The sequence below is a fragment of the Limulus polyphemus genome, unplaced genomic scaffold, assembly GCF_000517525.1.
Source record: "Limulus polyphemus unplaced genomic scaffold, Limulus_polyphemus-2.1.2 Scaffold85, whole genome shotgun sequence".
Lineage (NCBI taxonomy): Eukaryota > Metazoa > Arthropoda > Merostomata > Xiphosura > Limulidae > Limulus > Limulus polyphemus.
Window position 1 is genome coordinate 1199811 of NW_013665695.1, and position 15558 is coordinate 1215368.

At 32.4% G+C, this 15558-nt stretch overlaps 1 protein-coding gene across 4 annotated transcripts in view; it reads left to right on the forward strand.

The window, feature by feature from the left end:
- LOC106468097 (formin-binding protein 1 homolog) overlaps nt 1–15558 on the forward strand; it is an 84424-nt gene that overhangs the window by 38610 nt on the left and 30256 nt on the right. For all 4 annotated transcript variants that reach the window (XM_022397041.1, XM_022397047.1, XM_013928506.2 and 1 more), the window contains exons 6-9: nt 1596–1700; nt 4278–4406; nt 5447–5593; nt 12188–12397. In XM_022397041.1, coding sequence (XP_022252749.1) covers nt 1596–1700; nt 4278–4406; nt 5447–5593; nt 12188–12397 — 591 coding nt within the window. The remainder of the gene's footprint in view (nt 1–1595; nt 1701–4277; nt 4407–5446; nt 5594–12187; nt 12398–15558) is intronic.

A 15558-nucleotide genomic window follows, 5' to 3' on the forward strand; every position in this document is an offset into this window, starting at 1 on the left:
CTTCTTCTTCTTCTTCTTCTTCTCTTTTCCCAAATGAATTAGAGAACGCAAGTTTTATTGTTCAAACTTTAGTACTATAAATTATCAGTTTTAGCATTTATCACTTGTCAGATACTGTGATGACCAACACAGCCACTAATTTCTGTGTGATTGAATTAAAATAAAGAAAATTATAAATGTAGGGTAGTTTTCAATCTTCAGCTTGTGGTCTTCTTGAAAAAACTGTGAAATAATGTTACCTGTCATCAAGAAATTAAGTAATTTCTTTAATAAAGGTGCAGCAGTTATGATAAATTTCAAAGATACAAAAAATGTATGATATCTAGCTCTGAGTAAAGACATGAAAAAAAGCATACCAATTTTTTCTGTTATTTACTGCTATCGTTGGATGTTTTGTTATTATTTATTTTTATTGTTGTTTAAAATGGTACCAATGAGGAGAAAAATTCCATCATATCAGTTCTATTAAGTTGGCATGGCCTGGTGGCTAGGGCACTCGACTTGCAATTTATGGGTTTGAATTCTTATCACACCAAACGTGCTTGACCTTTCAATCATGGAGGCATTATAAGTGATGGTCAATCCCACTATTCGTAGGTAAAAGTTAGCAGTGGATGGTGTTGACTAGTTGCCTTTCCTCTAGTTTTAATACTGCCAAATTACGGACAGCTAGTGCAGATAGCCCTCGTGTAGCTTTGTGCGAAATGTGAAACGAACCAAACATATTAATTCAAGTAAGGAATATATCAAATTCAGAAACAAACATCCACCTGACTTGACAAAAATGTCCTGAAGTGATTACAGGGTACCTAAGTGGGAGCATGTTTATATGAGTCCAGCAAGATACATATAAGGATGGATAACTCATCTAAGAAATAATCACTAAGTTTCTGATATAAGATTTATCACTCTGAAAAGTTTTAAAAACATATGTTAGTTAATTGTACATATAAGTAAAAAAAGATTCTCCTGACGGAAAGAATAATTATGTTTTTAATTACATATCAATCTTCTATGGAAACAGAAAAAATCTTTTGTATATGTTAATTTTTTTTAACCCTAAAATCACAACTTAACTAGGCACAGCCTTTATATAAATCTTAAATATGTAACATCTAGAAAATTTTTGAAGTTAGTAAAAATATGCTAGAATGATAGCTGTGGATTATATCTTCCTTTGTGTGAATAAGAAATGTCAGTATTTTTGCCCTTTCTTTGACCATTATTTTCAATTTCATAGCTCAGAACTGATTTTTGTCTGTGATATTTCTTGTTTCAAAGAATCTAAAGTGAAAAATTTATACTATTGAATCTGAAGATGTGAAAATTCGTCACATTTTTGAAATTTTGGCCTGGTTAAATTACAAATTTAGTGTTAAAAGAGTTGAGAAATTAAGTTTATTTTCTAAAAACTATTATTGTGATCTTGTGTTCTACTTGAAGCACATTTTTCAGATTTGAACTTGCAATCAGACTAGATTGAGAAAAAATCCAAACATCTGAATTGTTTTCAGATTTTATTCTAAATGGTTTTATACTTTTATGAAGATTAATTGAAACATTACTTTTTTCTGATAATTATTCATTTTTAACAGGCAAAGAAAGCCTATGAAAAAGCCTTTAGGGAAGCAGAGAAAGCACAAGAAAATTTTTCAAAAGCAGATGCAGACTTGAACTTGTCTAGAGCAGAGGTTGAAAAGGTAATATTTTAATACAAAAGTACATATTTATATTATTTACAAGCACTATCCAATGTTGCAAAAAAAAAACAGGCTGAAGATTTTGATAACCAAAATTTTGCCTGTGTGCTTTGTGAACAATATTTATTTCACTCTCTCTCTCTCTCTCTATATATATATATATCTATCTATATAGATAGATAGATAGATGCATACATATAATACCAGTTAAACATTTCTCTGATAAATAATGAATATTTCTGCCATCTGATAGAGGATATGAGAAAGCATGTTTTGTTTTCTGAAAGAAAGTAGATTATAAAAGTTAATGAAGAATTGTTTATCGGTATAGTTTGTATTAAGTGTATTTGAAAAATTACAAATTAAAAACCAAAATTACAATCGTTTATGATTAAACCTGTATTATATGTATCAAAATAAAGATATATATATATGTATGTACATACACTACGTAAATATGCAGTGTGTTATTTAATTTTTTCTAGCATTATCTCAATTATTTTATTTAAATATTCTTAATATTAGGGCTGTAACAAAGGTTGAACTTTTGATTTTTACTAATTTGCATAATTTATTGGTGATGTCACCATAATTAAGAACTTGTATTTGATTGGAAACCTTTCTGTTTTACTGGTAATTTGTATAAATGATATAAAAAATTCACACATAGTTTAAAAGTACACTATATAAAACAGTAATATGTTGTTATATTTTAAGTAAAAATTGCACATTGTTTATGTGCAGGTATTTTATGATACATATAATATTCATACAGCTACATACAATAAGTATGCATTGTAAAGCACTCTGTTACAGTCAGTTAAAAGAATTACAGCTCACTGAAGCAAAACAGAATATCTTCATTTAATAGTTATTGTTCCAAGCAGTTAAACAGTCAATCTTTTTAACATAAAATTGTTGATTAATTAAACATACCTAATAAACATAATAATAGATAAACAGCAAAACAGAACAGAGTAACCTAAACACTTCAATTAGAAAATAACTATAGACCTTCAACAATAACAAAAAGTTTTAAAATAGAAGTTGATTATCAGTGACATTTTTTTAAATGTTGATTAGTTAAACATACGCCTTGGATAAAGGCTTCAGCCAAATGAAGAATTAATAATAAGTAAACAGTAACACTTCAGTCAGAAAATAGGTATGGATGCTCAAATATAACAAAAAGTTCTTAATACTACCAATAATTAAAGTTATAATGTTATTCTATGACCTAAAGCTACACGTTCTGAAAAACTTTCATAAGCTTTTAATACGTTGTTGTACAAAATATCTACTAAAGTATATTTACATCCACTTTTTGTTTATATCTGTTGAAATGAAGTGTACATGAATGTGCATTTAGATAGTAAGGTGTGTGCACATTTTCAAGACAGACAAAAACTTAGTATTATTATAATAGATGTAATGTGTCAAAGCATTTGCTTCTTCTGTGTATCTAATAGGGTTGCATTAAAATTTTGCTTGCTAGACAGGAAGACAAAAACAGTTCTAAGGTTTTTCAGGCAACATTCATGCAGTGTCAGTTTTTTTTTTTCTGTTGTTAACAGAAACAGTTTGACTAGTATCACACAGTAAATGTCACTCACATGAAAAACTCAATCTTTTGATTTATATAACATTACCAAAACATTTTACACAGTTCCATCCATGTGTTACAGCAGATCACTTTGGTGAAGCACAGGAGGGTACATTTAACATCTGCATTGCTTCAAGTGTACAAATCATAAGATAACAAGTGGTATTTTAAACAATGGATATTTTTCATAGCCACACTCTCTTTCCTTTTTTTGGTAAAGTTTAGCCCTAACTAAACTAAAGCAAAAAAATACAGAAGTTACAGTGTTAACTTATCTCTTTATTAAACACAGGCCATATTTAATACAGACTTAACTAATGTTAGGCCTAAGACAAGTGGACTTCTAGATTTTGGTATCTGCAATTAAAATTTTTTGGTATTGTTCTATAAAGCCTGTATTTAAAGAAGTACTGTTGCAATAAAGATAGTAATTGGACCACAGATGTTTGTGGGGTCTCTGCTAGTCAAAAGTAATTGAAAGTAATGTCAAGTTTTTACTGTTACTGAATGACTATTGAGTTTACAAACATTTTTACTTGAGGATGAATTCTTAACCTTTATTTTGTATACTTTTCAAACTTTTTTATTATGCTTTATTATCTGTGCTTTCATTGTAAATGCTTGGAACTTTTTTTTACCCATATAAGGAACCACGACTGCAGTTTAAAGATTAGCTTTCTACACTGAGCTTGCCAGTTATATATAGGAATAATGTCATTTAGGGCATTGAATGACTGTAATTTGCAAAAGTTATTGGAAATTAATGAATAATGCACTAAGTTTTGTTATCAGTCAACTTTATTGTTAGGTCCTATAAATTACTACTTCAGTAATTTAAATTTATTTGCATTTTGTTTTGCAGTGGGTTTTTTTGTTTTTTTTCATGTCTCTTTTACATTACAAAAAATTTGCTAACTTATGCTGTAAGAAAATTGCTTGGCTAGAATAATTATTTTTGTAACTGAATTTTCTAGGCAAGGACACTCTCAGTAATGAAAAATCAGACTTGTGAAGATTGCAAGACAGAATATGCAAATCAACTTCAAAAAACCAATGAACTACAAAGGCAGCATTACTCTACTACATTACCAAAAGTTTTTCAGGTAAAATATACTAACTATTTTATTATTATTATTTATAGAAAGATCCTCAGTATTGTTTAGGATATGGGCATTGTTTATTGGTTGGTAGTTCAAATTTTAGGATGGCTATAACTGAATTCTAAGGGTCTCTATTTTGGCTCCTTATCCCATGTGTTGCATACGATGCTATTCAGATTGGAAATACCAGTACATACCTAGTATTGTGTCAAAATACAGTAAAGGCAATAACAGTGTTTCACCATAAGTAACATTACTGCATTTATTTGCATGAAACTCTATGCTCAGTGTCTGAGTATTTTTAGACTACTGCATTGCTCAGGTCTAAATGAAGGTACAATCTCTAAACTCTCTCACTTCTCTCTCTCTCTTTCTTATATATATAATAATAATAAACTAATTTTTGTTCCCTATCAAAAACAAGGGTCATAGAACTTAGCAGCAATCAAGTATATATATATGGAATTTTGTTAAAAGGTTATTTGAACCTGATTTGAATACAAGAATTATTAAGGTTCACTTTTATGTAACTTTTGGGTGTAATTGATATTTAATTGATCTGAGTAAAATTAATATGTAATTTTGAGGGAAATGTTATAAGAATTTGATATGCATTATTTAAGAGCAGTATCTTGATAATATGCATAATTTGAATTTTTCAGCTATATGGTAAAAACAAGTAGTGCATTTAAAGTATGCATATAAACATTCAATTCTTTTGCTAGTGTAATTGATAGTTCTAGAGGTTTGTAGCTCACTATATATAAATATTCAGTTTTTTTTTGTTGTTTTTGATCAGAATCCACAGAAAGGGACTATTGCATCTATATTGTCAGTATGTATTTATAACCTGTCAGATTTTCTTGTTATACTTGTATGTGTACATATGCCAAATGGATAAAATAAAACGTTTTAGGCATTTGGTTCTGGATCATGTACCAGTTGATGAAACAATTAGAATGTTTCACAATAAAAACATTTTTGTATTTAGTTATTTTGCCAGTTTTAAGAAGTATTTTTTATGTGTATGTTTTCCTTTTCAGCAACTACAAGACATGGATGAAAGAAGAATAACTTTCATCCAGAATTTTATTAAGCTATCTGCTGATATTCAGCGGCATGTATTTCCTATTGTAAACAAATGTCTTGATGGAATAGTGAAGGCTTCAGAAACTGTAGATCCAAAGCAGGTGAGAATATTTAAAAACTGCATGAGTTTGGGTCTCATATTTAGAAAAATAAATGTTTTTTTTTTACTTTTTTCCAGTTTTTATTTCATTTTTCTATCTAGTGCTCATGTGATTTTTTTTCATTTCAATACAACCTTTGTTTTTGATGTTGAATAGTTGTAAGTGGTACCTTGGTATTACCCTTAGTAACTAAAATTTTGGATGGGAGAAAACTGGTTTTCCGATAAAGTACATTACCTCCACTCACATAAATAGTTATTCTCATTCAGTTCTGCTGTCTATATACATAAAAAATTTTTAAGCATGCCACAAGCCTTTTATATCGTCTCAGTTGGAATTGACTGATTCCAATGAGTCTCTCGTGCAAATCATCATGTGATAACCCTCCACCAATAAGAGTGTGACATACTCTCTTGATGCATGCGACTCCCTCTATTCAATTCTATCGAACTATCACTTTTTGTTTGACAGTACTCGTGTTCTATTGTTTATGGTTTCTGCCAACACAATTGTGTTTAATTATTCATTTTACATTATGAATTCTATGTTACCACTTTTGAGATTATATATTCTATTAGCACATATACACAGGCTTCAGGTCATGATACTCCATGGGAAGATTTTTCAGCTTTACTTCATTGGAAGATTGATCGTCCAATGAACTGACTTCTGTTGGGCCTTGCCTTGAGTTTGGGGGCCCACACATTTGAAATAAAATTCGACAACCTTGGAAAGATAAGACGTTATACTGGTTTGGTTTTTGTATACTTTTATTGTTAATGTTATTATCTGTCGTTATTTGGGTTCCATAACAAATTTTGTTAGATTGGTTAATACTCATAGTCAAGTTCAGGTCAGCCATTAGTCTTAGTTGTATTTTTTCTACTATACCATTTGCTTAGGCTTACTATGGTCTGTGTTATTTTGGATTATCTGTAATTCATCTTACTAGTATGTCTCATTAATTTCACTATATTGTTTTTCTTCCATACATCATGTCTCATACATAGGTTATTGTTATTACACACTTTATTAATTTTATACAATCACATCTATGTCATTTTCGTTATTATTTATCGTTTATCCTCTTCCTATTCACTTGGTTTGTGTGCAACTCTTGAGCCAGAGTCCACATAAGCTTATCCCGATATTGTACATACTTATTGTTCAGTTAAGTTTTTCTTTTAGTGCTCAGTGATATTCTTTGTTATGTATTGTTCAATTAGGCTTCACAAGTGTTTATTTTTGATTTACCTGTAGTTTTACTTCTGGGTTAATTGATAATTAGGTTAAATATCTTGTTAAATTGGGCTTAATAAATATCTCTTATTTGGTTCACCTGTGGTTCTACTTACAGTTTCATTGATGTTTGGGTTAAGTATCTTTTCTTCAACACATAACATCACATCCATATGTTTATTTCACTATACAATTCCTTAACATTTCCACTATATCGACTATTTTATTTTCGTGTTTCTTCCAGACCTCTACTGCAGTGTGCAGGCCTATCTAAGTTATTTTTTCAACACGTTTCTCTTTATATTCCCCTTCTCAAAACCTTGTTTCATGATGATCTTTTTTGTCTCTCTTTTGAGATTGATTACTTGCATGCCTCATCCTACACAGTCTTTAATTATTTTTGCCCTAGCTTACCATCAGCCATCTCTGTTGAGACTGTCAGTGATCTTATTTGTAGCGAGACAAAGACATATATTCAGTTCTCTGGTGTTCCTCGATGCTGCAATTGAGGGTGATCCTCTACATTCTCGAGAGAACTTAAATTTGCTTTCTCCTGCACCTTCTCTTAGTCTGTTGGCTTTTCAGTCCCCCTGTGGGACAATGTTGAGTTTACAGATTTTCAACGCTGGAATCCGAGGATTCGTTTCCCTATAGTGGACACAACAGATAGCCCAGCATTCCTTTGTTCTAACAAAACAAACTACCTGACTAAATGTTATTCCAATTAATGGCAATCAACACAGTCTTTAAATGACATATAAAAACAAAAAGGAGCCCACTTTGGGATAAGCTGCTTTTGAGTTATTTTCTTCTGTTGTTTCATCAAGAGTGTGATGTTTTTGGGTCTTTCCTCAGTTGCTTTTGAACCTGCACCTTACTTGGCTGAAAGGTCTGGGAGTGAATAATTAGTTTTCTCTCCATCCAAAGACATTGGGATTCATGCTGGAAGGTTTACTTCTCAGTTATGTGAAGGGACAGTTATGCCTTAATCTGACACAGTTGTCGGAACTTCGTGGTTTAGCCTACCACCACCAGGTGGAAGCATTTTCCGACTCTGAAGTAATACATCTGCTCCTCGAATTTTGGGATTTAAAGGCAGGGTTTGTAGTTAACCTAAATAGATCAGTGTCCCTTGATGAGACTGAGTAAGTCTATGGACTTACAACTCTTAAAATACAATATTTGGTTTTCCTATCACTTTATTGGAAGAGTCTCAGGATCACCAACTTAATTGATGATGAGCTGGAACATTGTTAGCATGCACATTGGTTCAATTATTGGCTTTTATATTAATCTCTGTTGTTGTTGTTAGCATCTCAAATTTCATCAGGTCCTCCATCAAGTCATCAGTCTGGGTATTTTTTTATTTTTCATCTCAATTCTCAGTTGGGCTCAGCTGACTCCCATCCGGCTCCATGCTGTGAAACAGGAAGCCCAACTCTTACTCACCTCTCCTTCTCCCACTGCATGGATAGTTCTTTCTCTTCTGGGAATGTGGGCATCACTTGAGCCTTTCATGCCTTTGGGACGAGAGCACAAGAGATTCTTTTAATGATCTTTATGTGACCAAGGGATTATAAACATTGACTCACTGGATTCCCCAGTTTTTTTAGTTGGGATCATTCTTCGATCTCGAAAGATTGTTAAATCGGGACACTACTAAGATATGGGTTCCTTTACTGCTATCTCATCCACAGTTCCATCTTTTCACGAATGCCTTGCTTCAGGGATGAGGTGAATATACTAACAGTCAGGAATTCCAGGGTCTATGCACGGACAAAGAGGCTTCCATACACAATGTTTTAATCCTCTTACTCTTCAAAAGACAATACTTCATGGTCTGGGCTTATTAAGGGGAAAATTGTCAGGCTTCACTCTGACAATTCCATGGTAGTGTCTTGTGTCTCTCATCAAGGAGACACTTGGTTCAGGACTCCTTGTTTTTAAATCTTGGGCCTCCTTTCTGGGTTTACTCCTATCATATCATCCTACTAGCTTTCCATGTTCCACAGTTGATGCCTGCAGTAGCAGATCAATTGTCTCAACCCCAAACAGATTCTCCCAACAGAACAGATGCTGCATCACAAGGATCTGTTGGATTGGCTCTCATTGGAACACCCAACTACTGGCAATTTGGTCTCCAGTACCTCTCTTTCAGGCTTTGGCAGTGGATGCATTCCATCAGAATAGGATGGGATTACAACTCTAGGCCTTCCTTCCAATTCATATATTACCCAGGGTACTGAATATGATTTGTTTCAACCTACTGTTGGGTCCTGTTGACAGCTACACCCTGGTTTCTGCTTCTACGATACCTTCAGGAATATCCACCTCATTCTCTTCTTCTTAGGCCATCTATGTGGAGACAGCCATGATCTGACATGATACATCCGGCTATCCAAAAGCTCAATTTTCAGGCATAAAGGTTATGCATTCTTTAGCACTACATCAGGGTTTAATTTGTAAGATTACCATGTATCTGTCTCAGTCTTTGCTTAGTTCCATTGTGAACTTTCATCAGTGGAAATGACATGGCTATTGGAAATGGTGTATTGAGAGGAGGTTGAACCCATTTCAATTCGAAGTGCCAACTGTAACTCATTCTTTGACCTGGCTCTTTGTCAAGGGTTTTAGCATCTTCCACAATCATCCTGTATAAGGTGGCCTTATCAACTACTGTTCGATACTCACGACAAAATGTTCTTTGAGTCCCCAGTACTCTCCGGATTTCTCAAGTCACTTTGGGTCCTTGGTTCTTTTTACCCAAGACACTGTCAGACAGGTAACGGGATAAATCCTTTTCACTAATTCATCTGATCACTATTCCTCAGTTCTATTTCTGGTCAGATTTCGATCATTGTCACATTTCTTGAGGGTTTTGAAGGTTTTGTTGCCTGCACTAATGTCGTAAGAGATGCTAGACAATGACTTTTTATTCTGGACTCTCTTTAAAGGCGAGGAATCTTCTGCGAGTCACATCTAATCAGATTTATAACAGCCCAGTTGAATTGCCTGCTGGAGGACATTGTGCAGACTGGTATGTGGACTTCACCAATACTTTGAGCTCACATTATTTGCATGATCTGGTAGTATCTTGATCCGAGGGTTTTCACCAACCCCCTGTAGCTATCTTAATCACTTCTGCTAGATTATACAGAGGGGTGAGTATTTTCTTTGCTACTTTTTAGGGTACCTTACCTTATTTTCACAGGATCCCACTCTGTGGTGGGTATTGCCCGGGCATGTGTGCTTTTATCAAATCAATTCTGCACTAGCAACCACTAATTCAATATACCTTATACAGGTTATTACAGCAGGCTCTGTAGAAATGGGGTGTTCCATAAGACCAGGTGGTATTACTGTACTATGTTGGATCACCACTCATGGACTATCATGAGTAAAGCATAAGGGGATCCTACCCATCCCTGCCTATCATTGGATTGAATAAATCAAGATCGGTTTGCTTTTAAAAATTTCAGGAACTTGGTTCACCTATTGCACTTTTTTCAGAGCACTGTTCCTCAGGACTCCCTAATGTGCATTACCTCACAGATTCTACTAGTGGAGCTAAGGAGTCCTTCCCACACCCAGTTTCCAGTCACCTGGGTGGTGGACAAAAGCTTTTCTCCTAGAGTGTCAGAGTGAATTCCACCACTCTTGGAGAAGAGGGCAAAGTTGGGGGCCTCCTACCCGAGTCTCTGGATGTTTTTCCCAGATGTTGGTAGGAGAGGCACTAGCTTACTTGTAATACCAGTTCAGATTTGATGATCAGCTATCTGGTTGGGTTGAGCATGGCCCTTCTTTTTGATCAATTAATATTAGTTCATTACATTGGTCATGGTAGAGAGTCCATTGTGTTCTCATAATTCAAAACACAGTGTGGTCCCATCCTGGGTCCTTGGTTGAGTACAGTTTGTTCCACATCCTCCCCATAATTCCAGGTGCCCCATAAATCAGTTGGGGGAGTGAGGATGATTGTTCATAATTCCAGACCGGATGAGTTCTGTTTCCTCAGGTTAAGTACGGCATACACGATCCCGTCATTTCGAGCCTGAGGTGTTGCCTTTTGGACTCCTTCAGGGTGAAGAGAAGGTTTGTCCATTTCAGTATTGCTTACTTTCTTGCCATGATTCTGGTGGCTTGGAATGCATCACTCTATGGCTATAGGTTGGGATATACTCGTATACGTTGCGGTTCAAATGCCCTAACCACCAACATGGGATATAGGGATCATGGCCTGCTTTGTAATTCCAACTCTGAGTAGTGAAACCTCAGATATCTGGTTGGGGCCTGGCCAGTAGTGATGACAAATCGTGTAAAATTCCACCCACAGTACCTTAAGTTAAGTTCCGGGTGAAGAGCATACCTGTTTTGGATGTAGGATGCAAGTTCCCCCACTAGGATGCCAATCTTCTGTTGACGCACCCATGATCTTTGCAGACGCTTTCTGTATGGATAATGCCCTCACTGGCCTCTCCACCTTATCAATGTGAGATTCTAGCTGTAGATGGAGAATGTCACGAGACAAATATTACCAAGGGTAATTAAGTGGGGTATGAATGACTAGAGCAAGCAAGAAAAAATCAGACCAGTGCTTAGATGGGCAAAGGAAGAAACCCTGGCAAAAATTAATAGCTGTAAGTCTGAGAAATTATTGGAAATTCATTTTTGATTTAAGAAAATGTTAACATTTGTTTTGATTTTTTTTACTTACATAGTGTTACTTTCATAATTCAATAACAGTTGTATTCATGAATATAAACTTTAGTTCTTTAACTTCAGTATAATACAATAATATCGTACTTTTTTTCATTCTTGGGCATCTTATTAGGGATAAGAAGCAATACCTTGAAAAAAATAATAGGGTAAAAAGTGAAGGAAATCATCAAATGAGTTATATCCCAACATTTTAATTTCACAAAATTTTAAGTCAATTTTATTAGTAGCATAGTCACAGCTTTAAATATTATTTTATTGTAGTAAATATTGTCTTTGTTATGTATCAGAAAACATATACTTAGAATACTGCAATTAATTGTATATTTTTCTCTTTCAACAGATGAAACCAGAATCATTATTCAGTTCTTAATCTATATTAATAATAACCAGGTGATGGTAATCCATTCATTAGTCCTGCTTTCCATGTTTTGGTGTACAGCATAAAGTAATCCACAGATTGAGAAATGTGTAGAACAATAATTGTAGTTATGCTTTTCTTGTTTAATGGTAGGTTATATTTGTTTAATTAATGTGTGTGTGTGTGTGTATGTTTATTTCATAAGCTACTAGGCTATGGCCATATATTTATTTCTTTATTTTTTGTTTAAAAGTAAATTAATTACAATTTCTCTAAAGGACTCGAGACTAGTCATTGAGAGGTTCAAGTCTGGCTTCTCTCCACCAGAGGATTATCCTTTTGAAGACCTCAGCAATCTTAAAAATAGTGAAGGAAATACAAGTTTGCATTCAGTGCCCTCTTTTAAAGCAGAAACTATTAAAGGCACCATTACAGCTGGAAAATTAAAGAAACGGGGTGGAATATTTGGGATATTTAGTTCAAATAAGGTGAGACTAGCATGTATTAAATGCTAGTATCTTTCTTTTTAGATGTATTGAATCAGATTATACATTTTCAGTAAAACCTGATGGCAAATGCTAGACTAACATAACATTGGAATTTTGTTATTGTTTTTCAGAGTACTAAAAATTGGAAAAAAGTGATTTGAACCTGAAAGGGGATACTTTGAGGCCTCAAAAGTTTATTAATATTGATATTTTCACATAGCTTGTGGTGTAGCACTTGAAATTCAAATTATCTGTTGCAGTTTAACAATTTGTGTTTGATTAAGCATTATAATTAGTATCTTTTCTTCTGCAATCATAAAATGTATTTATATCTACTTCACCCATTCATTTCATTACTAGCAAAATGTTTAATATGATAAGGTCAGCAGTAATTGTATTGTGAACCTTGGATTTTCCAAGATTAAAAGTTACTTACACTATAATGTTTGAGCAAAAATGCTTGTGAGGTCTTCTATATAATAAGATATATAATTGTGCTTATAATGTTACTTTTGTAGCAAAATCATGTTATGATATGAAAAGGAATCAAACTGAATACAATTATGATCTTGCAAGCTGGAAATGCTACTTCATATTTAATTTTTTTAATGTGTAGTAAAAGTGTTGTATGGAATGAGATGTTATGCTGTTAATTCAAAGGCTTTTTGATGTTTCAAATGAGTAATCACGTTAACTAAAATCATATTTTAGACCATTTCTGTAAATAATCTTGGTTGTTTTATTCAGGACTTTTTGTATCAAAAAGTAGCCTGAAGTCAGTACAAGTGAATTTTAAATCCTGTAAAACGTATATTACTATTATTGTTTGCATGAGTAAGTTGTTATTACTTTGATGTCTTGTTTTTGTGATCCTTTGGTGATTTGTTACCCACATAAGAAGACCACGTTTGCATAATTTTGTTAACTTCTCTTTTCTCTTCTGATTTGGAAATATTCGTGCCATGTGAACATGAACGTTACGATGGGGGATTCTTCATGTGTTCCTCTACGTAAGTACAGAATGTATACACCGTGCACGTCACTGCCTGATCCATTTCTTTGCACATCTGTGCCCATCCCAGAATACCTGTTATTCCAGAATTCCTAGTGTTGTTATATTTGTTGAGTGTTATTTCAATGTTTTTTTCTCCTATATATCTTTTTGTTTTTACTGTGATTCCAGAATTATTGTTTTGCACCTGCATATTTGAAGCACAAAAGTATGGAACTTTTATTTTTTCTGCAAGCCTGTTTAAAATGCCATGAACATATATTACTGCTTACTGCCATATTCAGTCTTTTAGCTTATTTAAACAGTTTTACCATAGTCCAAGTGAAAAGCATATGAAATAAGTATTAAACATTAATCAGCAAGCTTTCATAAGAAAGCAAAACTTACAATTTAGATAACTGTTACATTTTAATAATGTTTTAAAAAATTATACTGCTATTCTATTATATACATATAATTAAATGAATGTGATTTGTTGCTGACAATGTCACGCTTTTCCATTACATTGTTCGAACTATATTCAGTTAAGTGTCAATGCCTTAAGTAATAGACAAATTGTGTCAACTGTAATTTAGCCTAGTGAGCTAATTATAATAGTTATATTGCTGAGATCTATGCAAATTTATACGTATATGTAATGGATTTGAAATTGGACCCACATATTCCATATTACATTCAGTACAAGTTAATAGATAAACTACAGTATTTATTTTGCAGAATGATTTTGTATGAGTAATAGGATGAAAAGTGCTTAGAGCAGGATATGTGAGGCATCGTTTGCTATTACATTTTATAACATTAGCAAGTTAAAACCAATTTAATGAATTCCATAGAATTAAAGCATTTTAGAGTTCATCCTTTTACTTTTAGTAAGATAACTATATCAGAAATTGTCAATGAAGAAATCAATTGGCTTCAACGGGAGAATCTCTATATTTTGAAATTAAGAACATTATATCCTTCTGGATTAAACCAAGATTTTAATTAATAAACTGCTTTGAATTTGAGTAATTATTGCTGTATCGCTAATTTTTTATTTATAGATAGCCTTTTTCATAAAAGAAAGTAAGGGGTAAAAAATAAATTAATTAAAATAGGTTGATTTTTTAGAATTTTGTAATAATTTGGATAATATTTTTTATTCTAGTATTAATGTACGTAACTTATTTTTTTAAAAGATTTATCAACTTCATTTTACTAAAATAAGAGCATTAATCAATGTAATTAAAATTTTTGATTTTTGAAATGATCATGCAAAACATTTACTTTTAGACATTATAAAATATCGTTTAAAAGTTAATGATTTATCAAGCTTTGAAAAAGAGAAACCGCAAATTAAGACGTTATATTTGGTAATTAATTTTAAATATAAAGTATTTAATGACTTGCAGATTTTTAAGATTATTCATCAATCTATAAAAATAATATTTTTCCTTGTAAAAACCTAAAGCCTACAGTTAGTTATAAATACGAAGTTCCAATCGGTCCACTATTATACAATTATGTCTTTTAACTAATTTAAAAATAGATGAAGTTAATAATTTACCTTGTGAGTGTGAAAATAGTTTATTGATGCTTTCATAAACACATTATTACTGGTAACTTAGAAAGTATAAAAGATGAACTATTATGTGAAATACTTAAAATGATTTAAATACAGAAATGCCACAAAATGTAATTAGCAAAATATTCTAAAATCCATTGAAAACAATATTGATTAATATATTTTGAAATTTAACTACATTTCATCTTTCCACCTAGATGATTTTTGGAATGGAACTTTATGTACTTAAAATAATAAGATTTAAATTATCCTGTATAAAATTAAAGAAATATCATACAGATTTATTGTTTCATCAGTTAAAAAAGTAAGAATTCAAGAATAAGAAGAAACATATGTGATAATTCCAATTAATAAAGCTAATTGTAATTTTGGATTTATTTGTAAAAAGTTGTATACGTCAATTATGGTAAATGAAATCAATAGTACACAAACATTTAAACAGATCAACCAATCCAAAGATACAGTAATTAATAATTAATAATCTTTATTCTAAGTCAACTTCTTTTGTAGAATTACTTTTCTGTATGCTATTCCTAAACTCCATAAATCTCCGATTAAATTTAGATATATTTCGAGTTCAATAAA